This window comes from Stegodyphus dumicola, chromosome 7 (assembly GCF_044657685.1).
Source record: "Stegodyphus dumicola isolate Sdum_Otavi_A_Nest chromosome 7, ASM4465768v1".
In the NCBI taxonomy this organism is placed as follows: Eukaryota; Metazoa; Arthropoda; class Arachnida; order Araneae; family Eresidae; genus Stegodyphus; species Stegodyphus dumicola.
In genome coordinates, this window is record NC_140774.1 from 176,128,498 (window position 1) to 176,150,593 (window position 22,096).

Below are 22,096 nucleotides of genomic sequence, written 5' to 3' on the forward strand. Positions count from 1 at the left end.
GCATTACTTGGTTCCTGATTTTTACTTTCCTTTTGATGGGAAGAATTAGTGTGTTTCATGCTTAATTTAAGTTTTTTCGCAGCTAAGTGCGAATTCCGGATCCTAATCGTTTGGTCTCCTTGGCGCTTGCAAGTGATATCTTCGTCTGAAGATATATCCTTGTCAAGGGTGATTTCATCGTCTGTGTTGGTAGGAGAATTATCGTGCAGTTTGATAGGGCTGCGGCCTCTATCATTGTCTGAAAGGGAATTATGGTTAGTACAAGAATCAAGGTTATGGTGCACATTAATTTGCTCTTGGCATTTTTTTAAGATTCTCCTCATTGAGAATCTTAATCATACCCAGTGAGCTGATAAGAAATGAATGAAATTTTTCTTCAATTGCTGTAAAAGATCCATTTAATTGTTTGGATTTTTCTAACTCTCTAATCTGTATGTTATAGAATTCGATCAACTTCTCCATAGTCTGATTGGTATCCATTGTGACACATGGAAGCCATAAATCCTGCGCCCCAGCAAATGGAAGAGCTTGCCCCGGAACCAGACCCGCACGACGGCATTCCGGCAGACGGATGGGCAGGTGGAAATCTATCAGGCCCCTGACTCACTCCTAACTAAGTGAGCTTGGGGGTAACTAGATAGACAAGCAACCAAATCAAAATTAAAAATAATAAACACGCCGTAAAACACAATCTAAAATAAGTATTGGCATAACCATAAAGTCGCAGCAATCAATGGCATAATCCGGCAAGACGCGGTGGCTACTGAGCATTCATTGTAAAAGGAAGTTAGTAAGTCGGAGATCGCAGACAGATAGCGTCAGACAGGGAGATCTTATCAGGCAGATCGATGTCGGATCGGTGGCAGGCACGAGACCGGCACGACGTCTTTACCCTTTGAAATTCCTCGCTCGAATGAATTGAGATGTCGGCGAGCCTCGGGAATAAAAATTATTTTAAAACCAATCATTTATCAATGCTTGTATCATCCATGCTCTTTTTATTTGCACAATATATAACTTTTTATTTGCACAATATATAATAAGTGCAATATATATAGCACTTGGACGTTCCTGCAGCATGTGCGCACGCTAAAATTGTTAGTCTCGCTTTGGAATCTTTGACACCAGTTGGAGCCTTTTCTGTAGAGATTGCCAAGGTATTTTGCGGTACATATTGCCAGAAAAGACCAGTTTCATCAGCGTTGTAAATTTCTTCTGGAGATAATTGTTCAATAGTAATGAGTTCAATGAATTCATCTGCAAATTGTTCAGCAGCTTCAGTATCAGCTGAAGCTTTTTCACCTGAAATTTTTGTCTTACACCATGGCGATTTTAAAATTTGGTTAACCAACCTGTCGAATATGTGCACTCAGTGTTTAAGTTCATTTCTTCATGAAACATTTTGGCTTGAGTCATTAGCATTGGACTCGTCAATGGCATACCCTTGCTGTGACGCTGTCTGACCCATTCAATCATAACTTTGTCATGATTGTCACTTTTAGCATAACGAACCCTTTTTTTTTTCTTTTATTCATTGCAAGTGCGGTTCAGAAACCACAAAAAATTCGAAAAGTTCCTTTTTCTTTTTGCTTATGTCATAAACAGTTGACTTTCCAATGTCATACTCCTCACATAATTTTGAGACAGATATGCCTTTATCCATTTTTTGAAGCAATTCCACAAGCGGAAACACGCTTCCGCTTTGTAGACCCTTTGGCAGCTCTAGAATTGGAAACTCTTTTTGACATAATCGAAAGTTCAAGCTTAATTTTTATAAAATTGCTCTAACAGTCTGCAAAAAAATAATAAACCGGATCCAATTAGAAGATTAAGGAGCAGTGCAATCTGCAACATTAACTGAAATGCCTTAGAATCAGTAAAGATAATTTTAGCCTAGCTTATACCGTCCGTTATACATCAAACGTGCTTGCATAAAGCATACAAAAAAAAACGTTTGTGGCTTTGAGGTCCAGATTATAGATCATTTCGGATAATGGACGTCCAGATCACGGACTTTGTACTGTAATGAAGACTCTGCATAAATGTATGTATGTTTCTTGCATTGTGATAAAATAACGGTACCTAGAGCCATCATATTTTGAATAATGTATATCTCCACACTAATATGGGCATCTGGAAAACCCAATTTTGAATTTGCTTTGTTATCTATTTCATATTTTGTAACGCAGTTATGAGTTTTTGATTAAGAAACTCAAATATTTCAAAGTGAGCAATAACAATGTTAAAAAAAAAATTTCCAGCATGCGAGACTATGTATTGGAAATTCTAAACATATGCTCTTTTAAGTATTTTGTGATATTGCTGTTGAATTGAATTTTATGATTTAAATGCGAAGAACATGATATTTAATAAATAAAGGTAACAGGCAAAACGTTAAAAAAAGTGCTCCTTTGGGCATAATATAAAATCTGAAAGCTTTCAGATTTTTTTTTTTTTAATCCAATGATGGGCATTTGCTTATTCAACATAAGGCCAGAAGTGGTAGCCATTTTAATTGTGGAGGCACCTAATAGGTGGTCATTGTTGCCTACTATGAAGGATTGGACAGTTACAACCACGGTTTTCCTGGATTCGAATCTGGGCCTTTTGGTACCGCAATAGACTCCCCTAACCACAATACCACCTGGGTGGCTAAACAACAAAATCTTAAAAAGGTTGTAATAAACTTTTTATTTAAACAGAACTTAAAACATAAAGGCATGCTCTGGTGCTAAAATAATCACAACTCGTGGTGATACAAATAAACAGAAAAGACAATTTTAAATTAAACTTTGAACAGTAATCAAAGACTACACAATTAAATAGTCAACAAGAAGTTCGCTTAATAATTTTAATGGCTTGTCAGATTTAAAGTGTTGGCAGTAAAAGGCTGCAAATTTGAATAATTACAAGTATTAGAGCTGGCAGGAACTAACTACATAGCTAGCACATTATGCTAGAAACATTCTCTGTCTCAAAATTTGAGAACCTTAAGCTCACACAAAATTTGCATTCCCGTAAGTACAGAAAGAAGAAGTTATAGTAAAGACTAAAATCATAATAACCGGTTAATTAATATAAGATATCTTACAAGACTTCGGAAGAATGTTAACAGCTGACATCTTCCTGGCAATAAATGAATTATACAAAATTACACATTATTTAAAATGATCAGTTATCCTGATTAGTGATAATAGTTAGTTATCCTGCATATGGCAAAGCATATGAGGATTATCTTTCAAAGGGGAAAGATGCTTTCATGGATGATGTTCTAAATGAATCTGACTCGTATTCACATTACACATGAAGAAAATCATGAAAACCAACCATGCAGTCAGCCCATTTGCCTGGGTTTGAACCCAGGAGGAGCTTTTAGTACTCAGCAGTCTTTAATCATTCATTTTTTTTTTTATAAAAGCTCTGTATTTTCAGTTTATATAAATTTAACTGAAACTTCTACTTTTCAGAAGATTTAGAACTATCTAAATGTTACAAATATACATTACAGATCTAAATGTTGCAGGAAAGATTATTATTATTATTGCTTTAATTTCTTATTGCAGATTACAAAGACAACTGTAGATAGAAAAGATAATAGAAAACAGCAAAATTAAATGAAGAGTCCACAGTATAATCTACAAACCTATTTTGTGAGTCGCCTCCTAATATCTCTTCCAGAGTAATCCAGCATTAAGTGCAGGGCTATAACTCAGATGTGAGGCATCCATTTCCTCATGAAGTTTGCACAGTTTACAAATTAGGGTTGGAATAATGTTCATTTGATACAGATGTTTTAAAAGGCAATCATGGTCAGTATCAAGACAAAAGGTAGCAACAGATTTCTTTCTGGGCCATAAAGGAGTGTCAAAAATTATGTTAATCCATGCTTTATGACTGTTTCTTTTGGGGAACATTCTCCCAAAAGGCTTCTCTGTCATAATTTTTATTACTCTTTTAGCAGCGTAAAAAGGGATGTTGTTGTCAGTTATTTGGAGAATATTGGTTCTTTTCTTTGCCCAAAAAATCTGTCTTATTTCCATAAAGGCAGTTGTGTGATGGTATCTATTTCATGGCAACTTCTTTGCCTTCTTGAGCTAAGCTGTTTAGAAACTGCTTACATTTTAAAGCATCAACAGACATTGATGATTCAAAAGAAAAAATGGCTAGAAGAGCACCTTTAGAATCAGAATGTATGACAACCTTTGAAAAAAGTTCTGACATTGGAATTGGGTTAAGAGTATGTGTATGGCTGTGATCCCAGGAAATATTATAGATAATTAAATATTACAGATCTGTAACATTAAATTATGTATAATATTTGCTGAAATTCCAAAACAATAAAACTTTTTAAACAGATTTTCCTATCTTACAGTCATGCAGCAGAGGCTGCTATCTCACGAGAAAGTTTCAAACTCTTACCAATTAATTTAGTCATTTAGGTAGAAAATAATAAAACTTATAAAATGACCTACATGGTTAGTTTCTCATTTTTCAGAATATATGGTCTGTGTTTAAAAAATATCATGTGTTACTGGAAATAAACACTATCAGAGACTATATGCAATAAGAGCATTCTTAAAAATTTTCATAATTTATGCAGATAAGCAATAATAATTGAAAATAACCAAAAACTAACCTAAAACAATGAGAATGAGGAATATAGAAAAAAATGCCAAAACTGGATGTTGTGCAAACCATGTTTTATATGGTGGCTTTGCAGTTAATACTGGTAGTGAACCCTGAAATCCTGCAGCATGGTAATCTTCTTCTGAAAGTGGCACACATTTTAAACTCTCTCCTAAGCACTGAAAGTATTTTTTTTAATTAATTTAAAATTACATTTGATTTGAGTTTTCTATAACTTTTAAAATAAAGACGACTTGCAAATACTTACTACACATTCACAATGCATATTGCAAATACATCTGTCAAATGGCTTTATTGCTACATCACGTTTTGCAACCACACCATATAAGGCATTGTTAACTTGAACTGCAAATATATTTCCTTTTAGTGACAGTAATGAACATCAGGTACACATTTCATCTCTGTTTAAGGCAGATATTCCCAAAGTGGTCTATATGGACTCTCAGCAGTCTGTTCCGACTTGCATGGGGTCCATGTCAATGAAAGAAAAAATTGGGGGTGCAGGAGATGTAATCAGGGGTTCACAAGATTCAATCATATTTAAGTAGGTTGTCACCAAAATTCAGATGTTTCATGAATGACATAACGCACCTAACACAGATTTTACATATATACTTACATAATATTTACTTATCTAATAGGCCTATAAACTAATTAAGTATATTTCATAAACTTGTGTAAGTAGGCACCTATTTATTTTGTGGTTACAGCACTTGTAAAAAGTTGTACATTTAATACCAGTAGCAATGCATTATGGTATATGTGCAGTAGCACCAGACATGTACCAGAGCTTTGCAGGGATGGCACGGACTTGAACTACTTGTGTTCGCACAGAATTGTTTAATTCATCAATTATAAATATGAGTATCAGAGACAAACACTGCATTTGTTTTCTGAATTTTGAGAAGCAAATATTTTCAGAAATATAAAAATAAGCAGTTAGATACGAAGAAATTAAAGTAAATCAAAATTATCTTCTTTGAACTATGGGCACTTTTTTTTTAGCCCCTCTGATTATGCAGAGACACTAATCATATTTAAAATGCCAAGTAATTTCTAAAATTTAAAGAGGATATGTCTAAAAGTAACAACAAAGCTAGTTCTGAGAATTGTTTATGTTTTGTGATGACTAAATTATCCCTCTTTGAAAACCAATATAAATTTTTGCATTACAAATAATTAACCAATTTCAGTAGTTAACATCTCATTTTTTTAATGGATATTTTGTTGTAGACATAAGGCTGGATTTCCAATTTGTCTTTTTTTAACACTTTTATGCAAGGTAAATAGTTCGGCTTCATTCCATCATCATTGGACAAATACTTGTCCAAGTGTCTTTTATGCAATGAAGTTTTAAGCAATGGCTCTATTAAATCACCTAAGCTGGAAAATCATCCAAGAGAATGTCACCTTGATAGATCAGGGTAACATCCTCTTGAAACAGTTTCAAGCACTGAAAGAAAGACTTCAGAAGAGACCTACAGTGGATAGTATGTTTACTTCGACATCAAAAAGAGATGATGGTTTTGCAGGCATGTTACAGTATTTCACTACTCATAACAAAATCAGAAAAGCTGCATTCTATCAAAGAGCAGCTAATTTTTCCAGCCATTGAAGAAGTTTCAAAAACTGTTCTACAAAAACCTGAATGTGACATATTCAAAATAATTCCTTTGAGCAACAACACAGTTCAAAGATGTATTGATGAAATGGGTGATGATGTTGAAAGTTTCTTGTGTAATTATGTGCAAATGACCCATTTCTCCATGCAGTTGGACGAATCAACTTTATATGGTAATGAAACACTATAGTGGCATATGTTTGCTATGTTATGAACTAAGAACTGTTCTTCGTGAGACCACTAACAATAGATAATGAAGTTGAATCAATATTTTATATTTTGAGAGATTACTCCATGGAAAAAGTGACCCTTTATCAAATACGAGGTCAGCAGCAGCAGATGGAGCACCTGTCATGTTTGGGCACTATCACAGTTTTATAAGCTATTTAAAACAAAATATACCAAGGGTGTTTGCAGTTCACTGTGTTACCCATCAACAACATTAAGTTGCTAAAAGTCTGAGAGGAAGATTCAATTCCTCTTAAGTGCAGTACACAAAATTCGGAACAACGCGCTGAATTCTACGTTATGCGTGCAGTTTTGTGAAGAAAATGATGAGAAATTTCATCAATTACTCTTTCACATGAAGTACATTGGCTGTCTTTAAACATAAGCCTTTTGACAAATTTGATTTTTTGTAATTTTTGAGACTGTTTTAGAGTTTTTAGATGCTAAAGGTCTCATTTAAAAAGAAAATTTAATCCAATGGTTATTTAACTTATTTATTTACTAATTTAATTATGTTAACTTGCAGTTATAAGGTGATAATCTAAATTTGACAGAAACTAAGTACAAAATTATAGCTTTTCTTGCCAGACTTACTGAAACAACACACTGAATGGTGGGAATTTTCCCAGTTTTCCAACTATATAGCAAATTGCCAGGATGATGATGTTTCGGGATATGTTCAACATTTAAATGCCCTTCACACAGACTTTAAAACCAGGTTTGAGGATGCTTTGACTATGGAAGTACCACAGTGGATTATCAATCCATACAGTGGCATTGAGAAACAGAAAGTCAGGCTCTGAGAAGAACTGATGCAATAAGCACTAGCAAAGAACACATGGTTTAAAAAGTGCTATCAGCAATTCTGAGTTCAGACAGACATACCGATTACTTATCCTGCATTATGGATTATCGCAAAAAAGTTTTTGATAACTTTTCCATCTCCTTTCCTTGTGGAAAGGGGTTTCAGTGCGATTGCCAATATCCCTTCCCCAAAAAAGGGAGGGAAAAATGAAACAGACAAAATCATTGGCTGACTTAAGGTTAAGCCTGACTAATTTGAAGACAAATGTATTAAATCTTTGCTGTTAAAGCATTAGGTTCATCCCTCCAATTAAAAGCATTGAGTTTTTTGTATTAATCTTAATGCAAGAATATTACTAGATTTGAATTTTGAGTCGCTTTGATTAAAAAGCTACATGAATAAGAATTTTATTTATTTATTCATTTATTTTTATTTTAAAATTTTCCAGTTTACAGTGTGAGTTACTTTGGGTCACCTATAAAACCACATTTCAGGTTGATGAATTTTTTAAAATTCAATATTATGGTTGCATTATAGGTGCAATTACTCAACCAGTGTGAACAATTTTCACCTAACAGGTATCACAGTCAGGTAAATTTCACATTTTCCCATGACATTTCCATACATTTTGCTTTCACAAATGTTTGGAAACACCTTGGGTGAAACTTTGCCCATGATTTTACTCTGTTTGGGAGCCCTTGAGCATAAATATTATCCTGCTTGACTGGTTTTGGAATGACCCCTAGAAAGGGATCTACGAAAAACAGAAAAAAATTGGCAAGTGGTCTACAGGACACAAAATTTCGGAATCTCTGATTTAAATACATATAACCTTCGTTATAATAATAATAAAACAATACACATACCTTATGATAAAAACTATACTATTGTTACAAATTTGGTATTTAAAAAGCTAATGTTAGTTCAATTATAAATTAAATGGTTTTATTTCCTGCGCAGTGCAGCGCATGACGAATATTAAAAGAAGAAAGCTAAGCTGGAAAATTAAAAATACAAGAGCACGTGCATTTAACATTAAGTAAATAAATATGTCTTTTTGATTTCGAGAAAGTACCAGAAAATTCTCGCACGCGATTTAAAAATCTTATAAAAGGAGGAAATCCTCTCAGTTTTTAGTAGTTGCTGTTTAGTTTGTTGTTGTTTAGAAAACTGCTCTTGTTGATTGTAGCGAATTCGCAGATTAGCTTTCTTTAGCTGTTTTGAATTACGTTCTATTGGACATTTGAGTAGTTAAAAGATAACTACTGTGAGATATTGTAATACTGCATGATAATTTGAGAAAATTTAAGCATTTCTGTTGTAATAATAATAAATTTTTGTTCATTTTTCATCAGACTTGTGCATTCATTTCATAACGAACCCTTATGCATGCAACAATTTTTGGTGTCAGAAGTGGGATTTGAATGCCAATAACAAGAGGGACGGAAGAACAATTGAGACAGCTCATTACTGTTTTTGCTGCGTTCCAAGAAAAGATGGAAGTTGGCCAAACATCTTTTAAAGAAGAAATTAAAGAGAAAATGGATGCTGGTCAAAAATCCGTACAGGAAAAGATTGAAGCAGGACAGGAAGAAATGAAAGCGGGACAGGAATTCGTCAAAGAGAGATGAAATCCGTTAAAGACGAGATGAAATCTGTTAGAGACGAGATGAAAGCAGGTCAAGAGGAAATGAAAAGAGAAATTACCTGCATAATAGAAAACAAATTCGAGGCTATAGAAGGTAGAATAGACTTGGTCGAAAGTAAGGTTGGAGAAATTGAAGAAAGAGTCTCCTCCGTCAAAGAACAAATAGAAGGGAGAGTTTCTGCTGTGGCGGAACGAATTGAAGGAAGAGTTTGTGCCGTCCAACACCAAATCGAACAACAAATTGATGACAGAGTTTTAGCAGTTGCCAAAGAAATGGAAACTTTAAAGAAATTCGTAGCGACGGCATGGAGCAATTCGGACAGTTTTAAATTTTTATCAATGCCTGCTCGTCCCTCTCTGAAACTATCTACATATGATGGGAAGACCTCCTGGCATGTGTATAAGACACAATTTTCTATCGTTGTGGATGTGAATGGATGGGATTTCCAAACTACAGCCTGTCATCTCGCCGCTTCTCTGAAAGCAGACGCAGCGGATATCCTGCAGACTCTTCCCGAAAACCAGAGCTTAGACTTCGAAGCTCTATCCGGCGCATTGGAGCTGCGCTTTGGAGAGAAGTGTTTAAAAGACTACAGCAGGCTTCAACTAAAATCCTGTCAGCAGAAGCCCACCGAAACACTTCAGGAGCTCACCACGGATGTTGAAAGGCTGTCACATCACGCCTTTTCGGAGTGCCCGACAGAAACAAGAAAAATCCTGTCGCTGCAATATTTCATCGATGTCATCCGGGACCCTGAAATACAGAAAGCACTGCGAATTCCAGGTGTTAAAGATGTAAAAAGCGCTCTGTTGTACGCCATGAAATTTGAGGCAGCACAGCAAGCCACCCGTCAAGACCGCCATCCAGTCAGAGCTGCTCAAGTCCAGGAGCCAGGGGATCAAGGTCACTGCTCGTCTAGATGATTTATCCAGACAAATCAATGCTTTGATACGGAGTAGCAGTGATAACAAAGTGGTTCTAAGGTGTTGGAGATGTGGTTCTGAAGGTCGCTGACGGAATTGCAGAACACTCCAGGGCACGGATAATAAAGCAGATGATTTGATAAGACCAGTGAATGCTTTGAGATGGAATACTGGTGTGAAGAAACTAACCCTAAAGTGCTGGAACTGCGGTGTTGAAAGCCACATACGAAAGAACTGCAGAACACCCCAGAGCACGGAAAATAAGAGAAGCGGGTTAAACAGACAATTAAATGCCATGGGACTGAAAAGGATTGACAACAAACTAAAGTGCTGGAACTGTGGAGCTGAAGGCCACATACGAAAGAATTGCAGAACACCCCAGGGTACGAAAATTGAGACCATTTCTGAGCAACGACGCAGGAAACAAATTAATGACCATATCAAGGAACGGAGGTTGCCAGATAATGAGAAACCCTGTTTTAAAGCACTTAAGATCTCTATAGTGAGTGGCAAAAATAACAGACTGTCCATCAATGGGAATATCGATGGAGTTCCTTGCAATATGATCATTGACACAGGAGCTAATGTTACCATCATTAGGAAAGATTTAGCTGAACAGTTTAAAGATAAACTTATTTGGATGCCATCCTGTGTTACTCTTCAAACTGCATCTGGTGATAAGATCGACATAACTGGGAAGTTAAACGTGAGCATCACGTTTGGAAGTACCGCCTATCATCACACGGCTTATGTGGCGGATATTACAGATCCATGCATACTCGGATTGGACTTTTTAAGGAAATACAATTTTTCCTTAGACTTCAAAAACAAGAAGCTGCTTTCAGCATCTGGTGACATGACTATCCATCCTCAGAAGAGATCCTCACCTGGAAATGCCGACGCCTTGTCCGAAAGACCCAGCTCGGGAAGCCGCTGAAATCATGCTAGGGTTGAAAAGAAACGCAAGACTACCAGCTATTCTCTATCCCAGAAGCTCTTCGGTCGAGACCTTCGTCTGCCTTGTGACCGCCTGTTTGGTTGCCCTACGGATGCGCCTTCATTGCTTGAGAGGATGCACCATTCTGCATGAAAGCGAGTCAACTTGGCGACAGAGAAAGTGAAGACCAGATACGACACGGGAGCTACTAGACATAGATCCAACAAAGGAGACAAGGTGTGGTCGTGGAACCCGATTCAACGAAAAGGACTCAGTCCTAAATTACAGTCACCTTCGTATGGTCCATATACAGTGCTGAACAGGCTGAATGACGTCGTGGTTCGGATTCGTAAGTCTTCGAACTCTAAACTTTAAGTCGTTCATTACGACAGGTTAGTTCATTACTATGGCCATAGTACGTAATGTAAATAATTGTAAATAGTATAAAACCAAGGTTCTTTCTGTTTTTAAATGTGTGTTTGATTTGATTTGCATTTAGTATTTGATTTGTATTTGATAGCATTTGATTTGTTTTATTTATTGCATTTATTGTTCATGTTGTTTATCATTGTAATGTAATGCTTATTAATGCATTTATGCCACAGTTGTAAGTTTAGCTTCCTGTCCAGGGATTGTACTGCCCGGGACGTGCAGTCCTTGGAAAAGGGGCAGTGTTACGAATTTGGTATTTAAAAAGCTAATGTTAATTCAATTATAAATTAAATGGTTTTATTTCCAGCGCAGTGCAGCGCATGACGAATATTAAAAGAAGAAAGCTAAGCCGGAAAATTAAAAATACAAGAGCACGTGCATTTAACTTCGAGAAAGTACCAGAAAATTCTCGCACGCGATTTAAAAATCTTATAAAAGGAGGAAAACCTCTCAGTTTGCAGTAATTGCTGCTTAGCTTTCTTTAGCTGTTTTGAATTACGTTCTATTGGACATTTGAGTAGTTAAAAGATAACTACTGTGAGATATTGTAATACTGCATGATAATTTGAGAAAATTTAAGCATTTTTGTTGTGATAATAATAAATTTTTGTTCATTTTTCATCGGACTTGTGCATTCATTTCATAACGAACCCGTACACACGCAACACTATTATATATTCCATTATTTTGTTGAAAACAGATATAAACTGCACCCTGATTAATTCATTATATCAATGGAAACTTTTTTTTTAAACAGAGGGGCATCATATTTTAAAATTAATTTCTCCCACTGTGAATAGGGAATCGTAAAGGACCATTAAATGTGAACTATACATCAACCTGCATAATATAAATTAAGCATTGAATAAATATTTTGTTTTTCTACATTATATGTACACTATGCAAATGAAAAAAAGTGGACAAGTTTCATACCTGCCATTCTAATCACATTATAAACAAAATTTATATACCTTTTTCATACTTCGAAAGGATGACTGATTTTTATAGAACATTTACAGATCCTATTTTTAATGTAGTACTGAACTACCACATTTTTTTATACAAAGTTCGGACTTTTTTTAATATGTCATATCATTTCCTTCCTACTTTTCCCAACTTCCTTAAAACTTGGTACTTGACTGCAGTTTGATATTATGGCTTAATACTAAGTTTTGCAAAAATTGTACAAATCTTTTCAATTACTGGCATTTAAAATTTGTTTTTAACTTTGAATTTCACAGCAAAATTACTTGACTACTTTCTATTTCCATTTTTTTTTCAATCTAATCTGCTTAGTAGTTCTGTATTTTAATCACAATATTTTTACTTTTTGGGGAGAGGGGAAGGAGAGAGACTCTTAAACTGTCATTTTAAAAATAGAATATTCAGAGAAATATTTACAGCCCTTATTAAAAACAAAATTAAGAATGAGTTGTCCTCGTCAATATGCTGGTTAGCAAAGCTAGCTGCTATATCATTGGGTTTGGTTTTAAATCTCAGAGAAGGCATAGTTTTTTTCTTTTTTTCTTTTTTTTTTTTTTTTTTTTTTTTTTTTTTTTTTTTTTGTGTGTGTGTGTGTGTGTGTCTAACCTTCTTCTTGAAGATATAATATTAATCAATCTTGTGGCATAGGCAGCATTTTTGATGAACAGATAGCTAAATTATTAATGCATTTGGATATTCCTGATAAATGCTTAGCTAGCATTCATAATAAGATTATATGCATTTTAATTCATATCTAAAAAGCATAATTGAAAATCATATAACAAAGCACTTAAAAGTAGTAAAAATAATACTTGATATGGTAAAACAACCTGAGCATGTAAATTTTTCATTCAACTGAATAGAGCCAGGATTTGTAGACAGCACAAATTCTTCAGTGAGCTGAGGTGGTACAAGAAGTGTCAAGTTGTTAGAGTCAGGTACTTGAAACCCACACTTAACAGCTCGGACTGAAAATTTAGCAGGTGAAAGGCCTGTGTTATGAACACTAACATAAATTACAATCCTTTTCTGCAAGCTTGTTGAGACCACTTTCAGTATCTCAGCTTGTTGCCTAAATAATACAGAAAAATTAAATAGTTTAAACATCAGGCACACTAATATATGAATAAATATACATTGAAGAGCCCTCCAAAAAAAACAGTATAGGCATACATATGCAAATAACAGAGGTGTGGAACCAATCACAGTAAAGCATGGCAGTTGACAGCCCCTATATAAGGCAAAGGCAACAAATGTCTGGTACAGTTATGATCATCTCACTCTATTTGAGATTCAGTGTCGCTTCATTACGTACAACACTTCAGACTGCTCCTCTCAGAATATGGTAAATATTACTTTTTGTTTTTTCTTATCAAATGGCTAACAATGCTCCACCTGTTAGGGATAAGATTCCTTGGCATACCCTAGCCATAGATTACATGAATAGTGACTCAGAATTGGAACACACCCCATAGGTTGGACTTTTCTCGATTTAGTCTTAAAGGTGGCCAGGAAGCAATAATTAGAGCTTATCAAGGCATGCACACAATAATGGCTAGGACTGCACAGACCTATGAAAATCCCTCTCAACTACAGATCGAAGATCAGAAAAATTAAGGACACAACTCCAGATTTCAATTCAGTACTTGAACTGCATAAAAATATCTTCCTGAATCTTACTGAAAGTTTAGCATAAGAAGCAAAGAAAAACAGTAGTATCACTCAGGCAACAAATAATTTCTTAGAAGATATCCCAAAAAATCGGTGGATTATCTCTTCACGGACTTGTAAATCTCCAGAAAAATTTCTCACTGAAACTGAAATCACCCATAGCAATAGATTTAAAATTCAACAGAATGAAAATGATAAATTCCTTAAAAACATATGAGTTGAAAATGCACAAAAAAATGGGAAAAATTCCACCAATAGTAATCATTGAAGAAAATGCAGACTGGTTCTTAAGAGTATAGGATGTTAAAAGAAACATGTAAAAGTCAGTACAAAGCAGAAATGAAAGCTAGATCTACCTTTCTTCATACTATAACTCTTGATGACTATAAAACTGCAATACAAAATTTTCAGAAAGCTCACATTAATTTTCATACTTAACAAATCAGCTCAGAATCGACAATCAAAGTAATTCTAAAGAATATACCGAGCTCAGTAACCAAAGAAACAATCTTTTAAGATCTTGAATGCAAAAATTTGCCATCATTAAATTAAAGCAATTAAAAAAAAAGCAGAATGAATAAATTATTCATCTCTCGATCTACTTTTTAAAGTTGAAAAGAAATGCTGCAGGCGAAGGAATTTACAAACTAAATAATATTTTTAACTTTAACATCATTTTCGACAAATGCATGCCAAATAAACACCCTATAAAATGTTTTAATTGTCAAGAGTAAAGACATTTGCAACATAGTTGTTATGAAAAAGTATGTTGCTGCAAGTGTGGTAAAAGCAACATATCTAACACATGTTCATTAAAACCAGAGGAAAAACCTATTTGCATTTTCTGTTCAGAAAATCATGTCATTTCTTATAGAGATTGCAAAGCCTCTATAAGAATGCTTTATATTTGCCATTGGACTGTTGATGACTGGAAACATATTGCTGGTCTGGCGAGTCTCATTTACAGTTGTATTGGGTGGATGAATGTGTACGGGTATGGAGACAACCTCATGAATCCATGGACCCTACATGTCAACAGGGGACTGTTGCAGCTGGTAGAGGCTTTGTCATGGTATGGGGCATGTAAAGTTAGTATGATACGGGACCTCTGATATGTCTATGTCAGGTGACAGATACATAAGCATCCTGTCCGATCACCTGCACCCTTTCATGTTTATTGTGCATTTCGATGAACTTGGACACTTCCAGCAGGATAATACGACATCCCACACATCAAGAGTTGCTGCCAAGTGGCACCAGGACTTGACATGTCCATTGATCATCTAGATCCCCAGACATGACCATTATTGAGTATATCTTGGATGCCTCAAAACGTACTGTTTAGAAGAGATCTCTTCCACCTTGCAAGCCTATGTATTTGTGAATTGTCCTGCAAGATTCATGGTGTGAATTACCTCTAGCACACCTTCAGACATTAGTCGAGTCCATGCCACATTCTGTTGCAGCATTTCTGCATGCAAGCAGGGGCCCTATGAGATATTAAGCAGGTTTACCAGTTCCCCCCCCTCTTCGGATAAAAGGATCATTACTTGATAATACTAGAACATTCTAATCACACCACATTCACCTGAAATAGTTTACTTTCTTGTTCATACATTTTTTTTATGAGAACATTTATTTTAAATAATAAAACACTTACCCAGGAGTTAATATAACTATATCATCAGCATTAAATTCAACTGTCATAACAGTAGTATGCGGTTCATAATATTCGAGTGCAAGCCAATGCTCTTTTGTGTCTTGATCTATTACAATAGGGTCTTTATATGGTGTACCATAAGCTTCTAATAAATATTTCCTTTTTGCTTGAGTTTTGTTTTGACCCTATTGATAATTACAAAATGATACCACTCTATTTTCATAAATTAAACTTCCATTATCAAAATTTAAACAATTTATTATGTGAATCAGAAGCACACACACAAAAAAGTTTGATACAGGAATTCTGCTAAATTAGCAACTTAAGGCTAAATTTAACAACTTCCCAATAAAATCTGAAAACTTCATAACTGTTTTCTGGAATTTTTTTTAACTTTTAAATTGAAAGAAAAAGTTGGAAAAAAGGAAGGAAGTATTTACATCCATCGTGCACAGTTACAAATTAGAGGATATAGCAGAGTTGTTGAAAATTAAAAATTTTAACAAAATGTAAACCCAGCTTCTTTGTTCCTTAAGTTTGAAAATGTATTCCTGTCAAAAATTAATTAATTAACAAACTAAAAAACTAACATACTCTAATAACTATTAATGCATGCTTATGATACATTTTATGCATATTTAACAAAGACAAAATTTGGAGAAGAGGACAGTTGTACAGTATTTCATTATATGAGTAAGTGTATATGTCATTACTATTAGAAAGAAAAGCAACTGGAATAACTATTTCATTATAAGAAACTTATAGTACACATACTGTTTTTAAGATTGTAAGACTATTTAATTACACTTTTATGAGAAGATATGCAATATAAGAAGATAAAAAACTTCATAAAAAAAAGAGTTCTATTAACATGAGGTGTCAATAAAATGCTTTACAATTATTATACCACATACAAACATAATTCTTATAAAATATACTGAAAACAATTTTAGTTTTCAGTATATTTTATAATAAATACTATAATTTAAATATATAATATAAATATATAAATAATATAATTTAAATATATAATATAAATATAAATATATAAATAATATAATTTAAATATATATAATAATGTTAAAATATAAATCATTATTTTCAATAGAAAGTTTCAAGCAGAATAAAAATCACATAAAAATACAGTCATTCTGCAAAGCACTTTTAAATCAATATATCATGTATCAAATTTAACAGCAGGTCTGCATTTAAATAAAATCTCATCAAAATATTAGAATTTTCAAACATTTTTCAAATGTCTTCTTGAACAATTTCATAATTCCATATGTAATAATTTAAAATCACATTAATAATTACTAAAGAAATGAGATCTTTCCCATTATAGCAAAACATTTTCCCTAGAAAGGTATATGTGCCAAGTTGATATTTCCAGAGAGAAAATATACTTTCATCAACAACTTGTTTTTACAGTGGTGAAAATTTTCTAAACATAAACACTATATCTCATAAATTAGTTATTTAAATAAAAAAAGAATGAAATAGACTGATATGCTTTAAAAACTTTTAATTAGCAAGAATATAAAAGCAAGAATATTGTTCTGAGATAAGAATAAAAAATTTAATTTAATGATTGCCAATAAATAATGTTGGTGTAAGTACCTTTGTATAGAAAACTGTTGGCTGCATGTTGCCCTAAAATGGAAAGATCTAAGAATTGTTAATTTTCAGTAGTTAAGTTTCAATCATGCATAAAATTACTTCCTTCATTTAATTAAAACCTATCTTGTTACATAGCCCATTAAATTAGGTATATTTAAAATTATTTGAAATTATTATGGAATTACAAAATTAGACTGAGTTATGTTTCTGAATAGACTTTCCGTCTATTCAGAAAATTAGCACATAAATAGTTATATATCATAAAAAAACAATTATTCAGTCTCCATTAAATAGTATTACCCATAGTTTTTTTAAAAAAAAGTAGGACCTATAAGACCTTATAAAACCCTATAAGACTACAATTTCACTATTTTACTACTAAAACGTATCAGTTACATTTACAAGCATAAAATTATGTTCATATGAGAATATTTTAGACTGCATTAAGACCTGAATCACAAGTCATCTGGGGGAAAAAGATAATAATCTTGAGAGAAAAGTAAGATTTGAGGATTGTTGTTATTGTTTTTATCCAGTTGTTGCATAATAAATTGAAGAATAATTAATTAGGTGTATTAAATGTCCTTTTAAATCTAAGCTTATTCTAACAGAATTATTATAAGCCTTTTACTGCTTCTCTGAATTTTTCAGACATTAATCTGAGTTCTGATTAGTGCTTTTATTTGGTGCATTCATTTTTTCCCCACTACTCTGTTTAAGCTTTCCAATTTCTTATATATGTCCAACTATAATAAAACTTCTCATGCTGACCGGTATTGAGGTCATAATTAATTAATAATATTAAATATCACTGCCATATCCATTTTGAAATAATGAAAAAAAATTGCTCTAAAAATACATTAATACAGTTTTCTCCCCTTTTGATTTAAACTATAGGGCTTTCAGGACTAATATGTACACTACCTGACATTGAGAATGCGACACCAAGAAGGAGAGGCCCAAAAATCATGCAAATTTCAGGGTAGATGCACGTCACAGAATTATGTAAATGATGTGAAATGATGTGAAATGCACAGTTAAACTCTCCAGTGCACATTGAAGAAGATATAAGGGAAGGAACCTGCAGAATGTTCAATTTTCATGATGTTATTTCTGCTAGGGAAATCATCTTAGAAAATTTGTTCTTGTCTCAAAGGATGCATGTAAATAGTAGAGAGTACCCGGCTGCTGTCAATGGAGGCAGTTCCAGCAGACAGACGATTTTATGGAGGAGCATGGTGATCGGACTGAGAAGGGCAGATTGTTCCACAGAGCAAATCTCAGCTGAGACACACACACCTAAGATGTGTCCACAGTGCACTGGCTGTGGCAATGATGGTTGAAATAAGGAAATGTGGCAAATTCAAAGGGTGCAGATGCAGCCAGAGTGACATCTACACTGTGTGGATCAATGCATCCACAAGCCACTGCTACCTCCATTCTGCAGCATATTCAAGACACCCTGGATGTTCCCATATCAACCTGAACTATTTGCTGAGAAATGGTGGATAGTGGCCTGCACTCGTGATGCCTGTTAAGAAGACTGCCATTGACTCCACATCACAGACGCCAACGTCTGCAATGGTGCGGGGCTCGAGCAATGTGGACGACGGAATGGCACAGGATCATGTTCTCAGATGAATCATGCTTCTGTTTCTCCAATGATAGTTGCCGCATATGAGTGCGGCGTAGAAGTGGAGACAGGTAGAATTCTGAATGAACAGTGGAACGTCAGCAATTCATTTAAACTATGAAGCCGACAACGCGGCTTCATAGTTTGGGGCACAATAGTTACAATAATACAGTTTGGGCAGTATAATATATATACAGTTTGGCCATAAGTTTGGGGCAAAATTGCTTACAATTCCAGGTCACCTCTAGTTCGTATTCAGAGCCCTATGATGGCCCAGTGATATGTGGATGGTGTGCTGCAGCCGGGGTCTCTCCCCTACATTCAGAGAGTGCCCAATGTCTTTTATCAGTAGGATAAGGCTCAATCACACACTGCTTGCATCAGCCAATATGCTCTGCAAGGTGTTCAGATGCTTCCCTGGCGACTATTTTCTCCTGATCTCCTACCAATTGAACATGTGATCAAACACCATTTGCACACCCTGCCATTGCCATGTTCAGATGAACTGTAGAAAATGGTTGACAAAGTATGGAGAGCTATTCATCAGGACTACATCCATAGTCTCTGTACCTAGACATGCTGCTTCATGTATTACCATCCAATGTGGTCCTACAACCTACTGAGCTGATACTATTCTTCCTCTGTATTATGCATATCATTTTAAAATAAAGATCACTTATTGTTCATTGCTGTCTCTCTCTCTCTGTTTGCTGAGTTTCATCACTTTTTGGCCAATCCTTCTTGGCATTGCATTTTCAATTTTGAGTAATGTATGTTTTTGCCTATCAAAGTTTGGATACTCTTATATTAAAATTCAAAACTAAATATATATATATACATATATATAAGTGAGAAAATCATATTTATTGCAATATAAATACAAGTTCCCTTTTCACAATCCTGGGTGAAACCAAAAAGAGATTAAATATTTTTATAACATTTATATCACCTTCCCAAGCTAAAACATTAACATGCAAACACATGGAGTAATTAAATATGAAAAGTTATTAGTATTCAAATAAATTGCTAATTAATTATTTTAGAAACATAAAAGAAATTTCTACAGTATGCAAAAGATTTCTTCTGAGATAATGTTCAAAATATCTAATTAAATAAGCTTAATATCTTCAGTTTTTTAATTAATAAAACTAACATCTATAAGTTTTAGTCTAGTTACTAAAGTGGCAATTTAATTTATCTTGCCCTTGTTGCTATATGGGAATTCCCAATTCCAGTAAAACATACAGGTAAGTACCATTTATTTCATCCTCTTGTACCTGTAAGCTATGTGATGTTCTGGAACAAAAACATACATCACAGAAAAACATAAAATTTTTACAGCATCCCGAGAGACTGGTATCAGCAGAGACAAACTTTGTGCATTAGTTAATACCATACACCTTTATACCAAGGAGGTAGTAAGATGGTTTGGCTCTAACCGGTTTCCCCAATACCCTGCTTTGAAGCACTGCCGATCCCTTCGTTCGTGACGAAAACATTGGGTATTTTACCATTACCATTAAGTTCGATGGGTTTTGGCACGATGGGATGTAAATATTTTGTAAGTACATCATAAATATACATATAAATGTATATATTTTCTTTTTCTACAATACTTCAGAGTCCTAAGTTCTTTGAAACAGTTCTGTGAAAAGTATAGTATTTAATTCCATTCTGAATGAAATGTTATTTAAAAAATAAAATGTTTAAACAACATTTCATTCTGAATGGAATTAAATACTATACTTTTCACAGAACAGTTTGCCCAGAATGGTTTAATTTGAATGAAATATTTTCACAAGTTTTCGTTAATTACATTAGAAAAAAAATATTAAGGTAATTCGATTTTATTCGGTTAAGGATTACAAAAATTAAGATCAAAGTTAGCTTCTGAAGCATCTTTTAAATTGAAAAATATAAGTCAGTTTATAATTAATGCTCTATCCAGTCCATTTCAAATTAGAGCACCTTTTATTTTAATAGCAAAATACTTTAAATAGTACTTAATTTTCTCTGAATATTTTGAAAGGGAATAAAATAAGGATTTTTTTTTAATATTATTTAAAACTTGTAACTGAGTTACTATAAAATGTAAGAGAATAATTCTTTTAATTATACTTATCAGATTTTTTTACACTTAATTTCAACAATACATATTCCAAAACTCTTCTTTATTACTTCCTTAAGCACGCATCTAATAGAATTTGCTTTACGATACATTTTAACAGAATGCTTTGCAGTATGAACAATTCTTGCTCAAATAGTTTTATTAGCAAAATACTTTAAATAGTATTTGTCAACAGGATTTCAATTTATATTTACAATTCAATGTTAAGGTTATTAAATATTTAGATAAAATTTATAATCATTATAAACTGAACGCACATGGTACTTCCGCCGAATTCGCAAACACATTAGGTATCCATCTTCTGTCCAACACATTTATGTAAAACTGTACATAATTTTACACGAATGTATGGTTACAAATCAATCAAAAGTTAACTTATTGGCATATTTGTGCATATATTTATTAATTTTGATGAGGATTGCAACATTTGGTGGTAATTTTATTTTTATTAACCCAAATAAATAAACGTGTAAGCCCAAACTGATTATTTTTCAGATATATAAAAATAAAATGATGAGTTTAAAGTGAGCAATAATAAAGCCTCTCCTCTAAAAAATTTTTAAAAGTACATGTTTTAATAATATGTGGATGTGAAAAAAATGTATTTTATATAAAACATTTTGGCATTTGGAACATAAAATAACAGTAGCGAATACTCTATCAAGGGTAAAAGATGTATACAATTTTAAAAGTACCGTAAGGTATTTTTTTTCATTTTTTAAGCATAACATTTTTGCTAAAATCTATATTTTTGTAATTCAACAGCTTAGAATTTTATAAAACAAATTCATAATCAAAATCGCTCTTGTTAGTTATCGAAAAATAACCAAGATGTGATTTTTGCATAAATGCCACTAAACTATACAATTTGCTATTATCCATCACACTATGAATGTTTCTTTTATGCGGAAGTGTCCTGTTTTTCGATTTGTATGCAACTTCCATGTGTCGAAATACTATCAGAGCGCTGTCAATCGAGCTTCTGAATAAAAACAAAAAACACCCCATTTCGTGACCGAAGCTTCAGAGCAGTGAATCACTTCTAGTGCCAGTTTGGACACTCATTTCTTTCTTACCTCCATGCTTTATACAAAAGGCACTCAACACTGACCACACCACTTTGATACCCTTGAGAAGAAGTTTATAAATAACTTCCCC

The 22,096-nt window shown here is 33.7% G+C and overlaps 1 protein-coding gene across 3 annotated transcripts in view; it reads right to left on the reverse strand.

Annotated features, from left to right (window-relative positions):
* LOC118202091 (hapless 2) overlaps positions 1-22,096 on the reverse strand; it is an 87,573-nt gene that overhangs the window by 19,400 nt on the left and 46,077 nt on the right. Inside the window, exons 9-12 of one of the 3 annotated variants that reach the window (XM_035374260.2) lie at positions 15,558-15,742; positions 13,057-13,298; positions 4,895-4,992; positions 4,637-4,805 (exon numbers count right to left, since the gene is read on the reverse strand). In XM_035374260.2, coding sequence (XP_035230151.2) covers positions 4,637-4,805; positions 4,895-4,992; positions 13,057-13,298; positions 15,558-15,742 — 694 coding nt within the window. The remainder of the gene's footprint in view (positions 1-4,636; positions 4,806-4,894; positions 4,993-13,056; positions 13,299-15,557; positions 15,743-22,096) is intronic. The other 2 variants (XM_085821087.1, XM_085821088.1) reach the window with 2 other exon arrangements.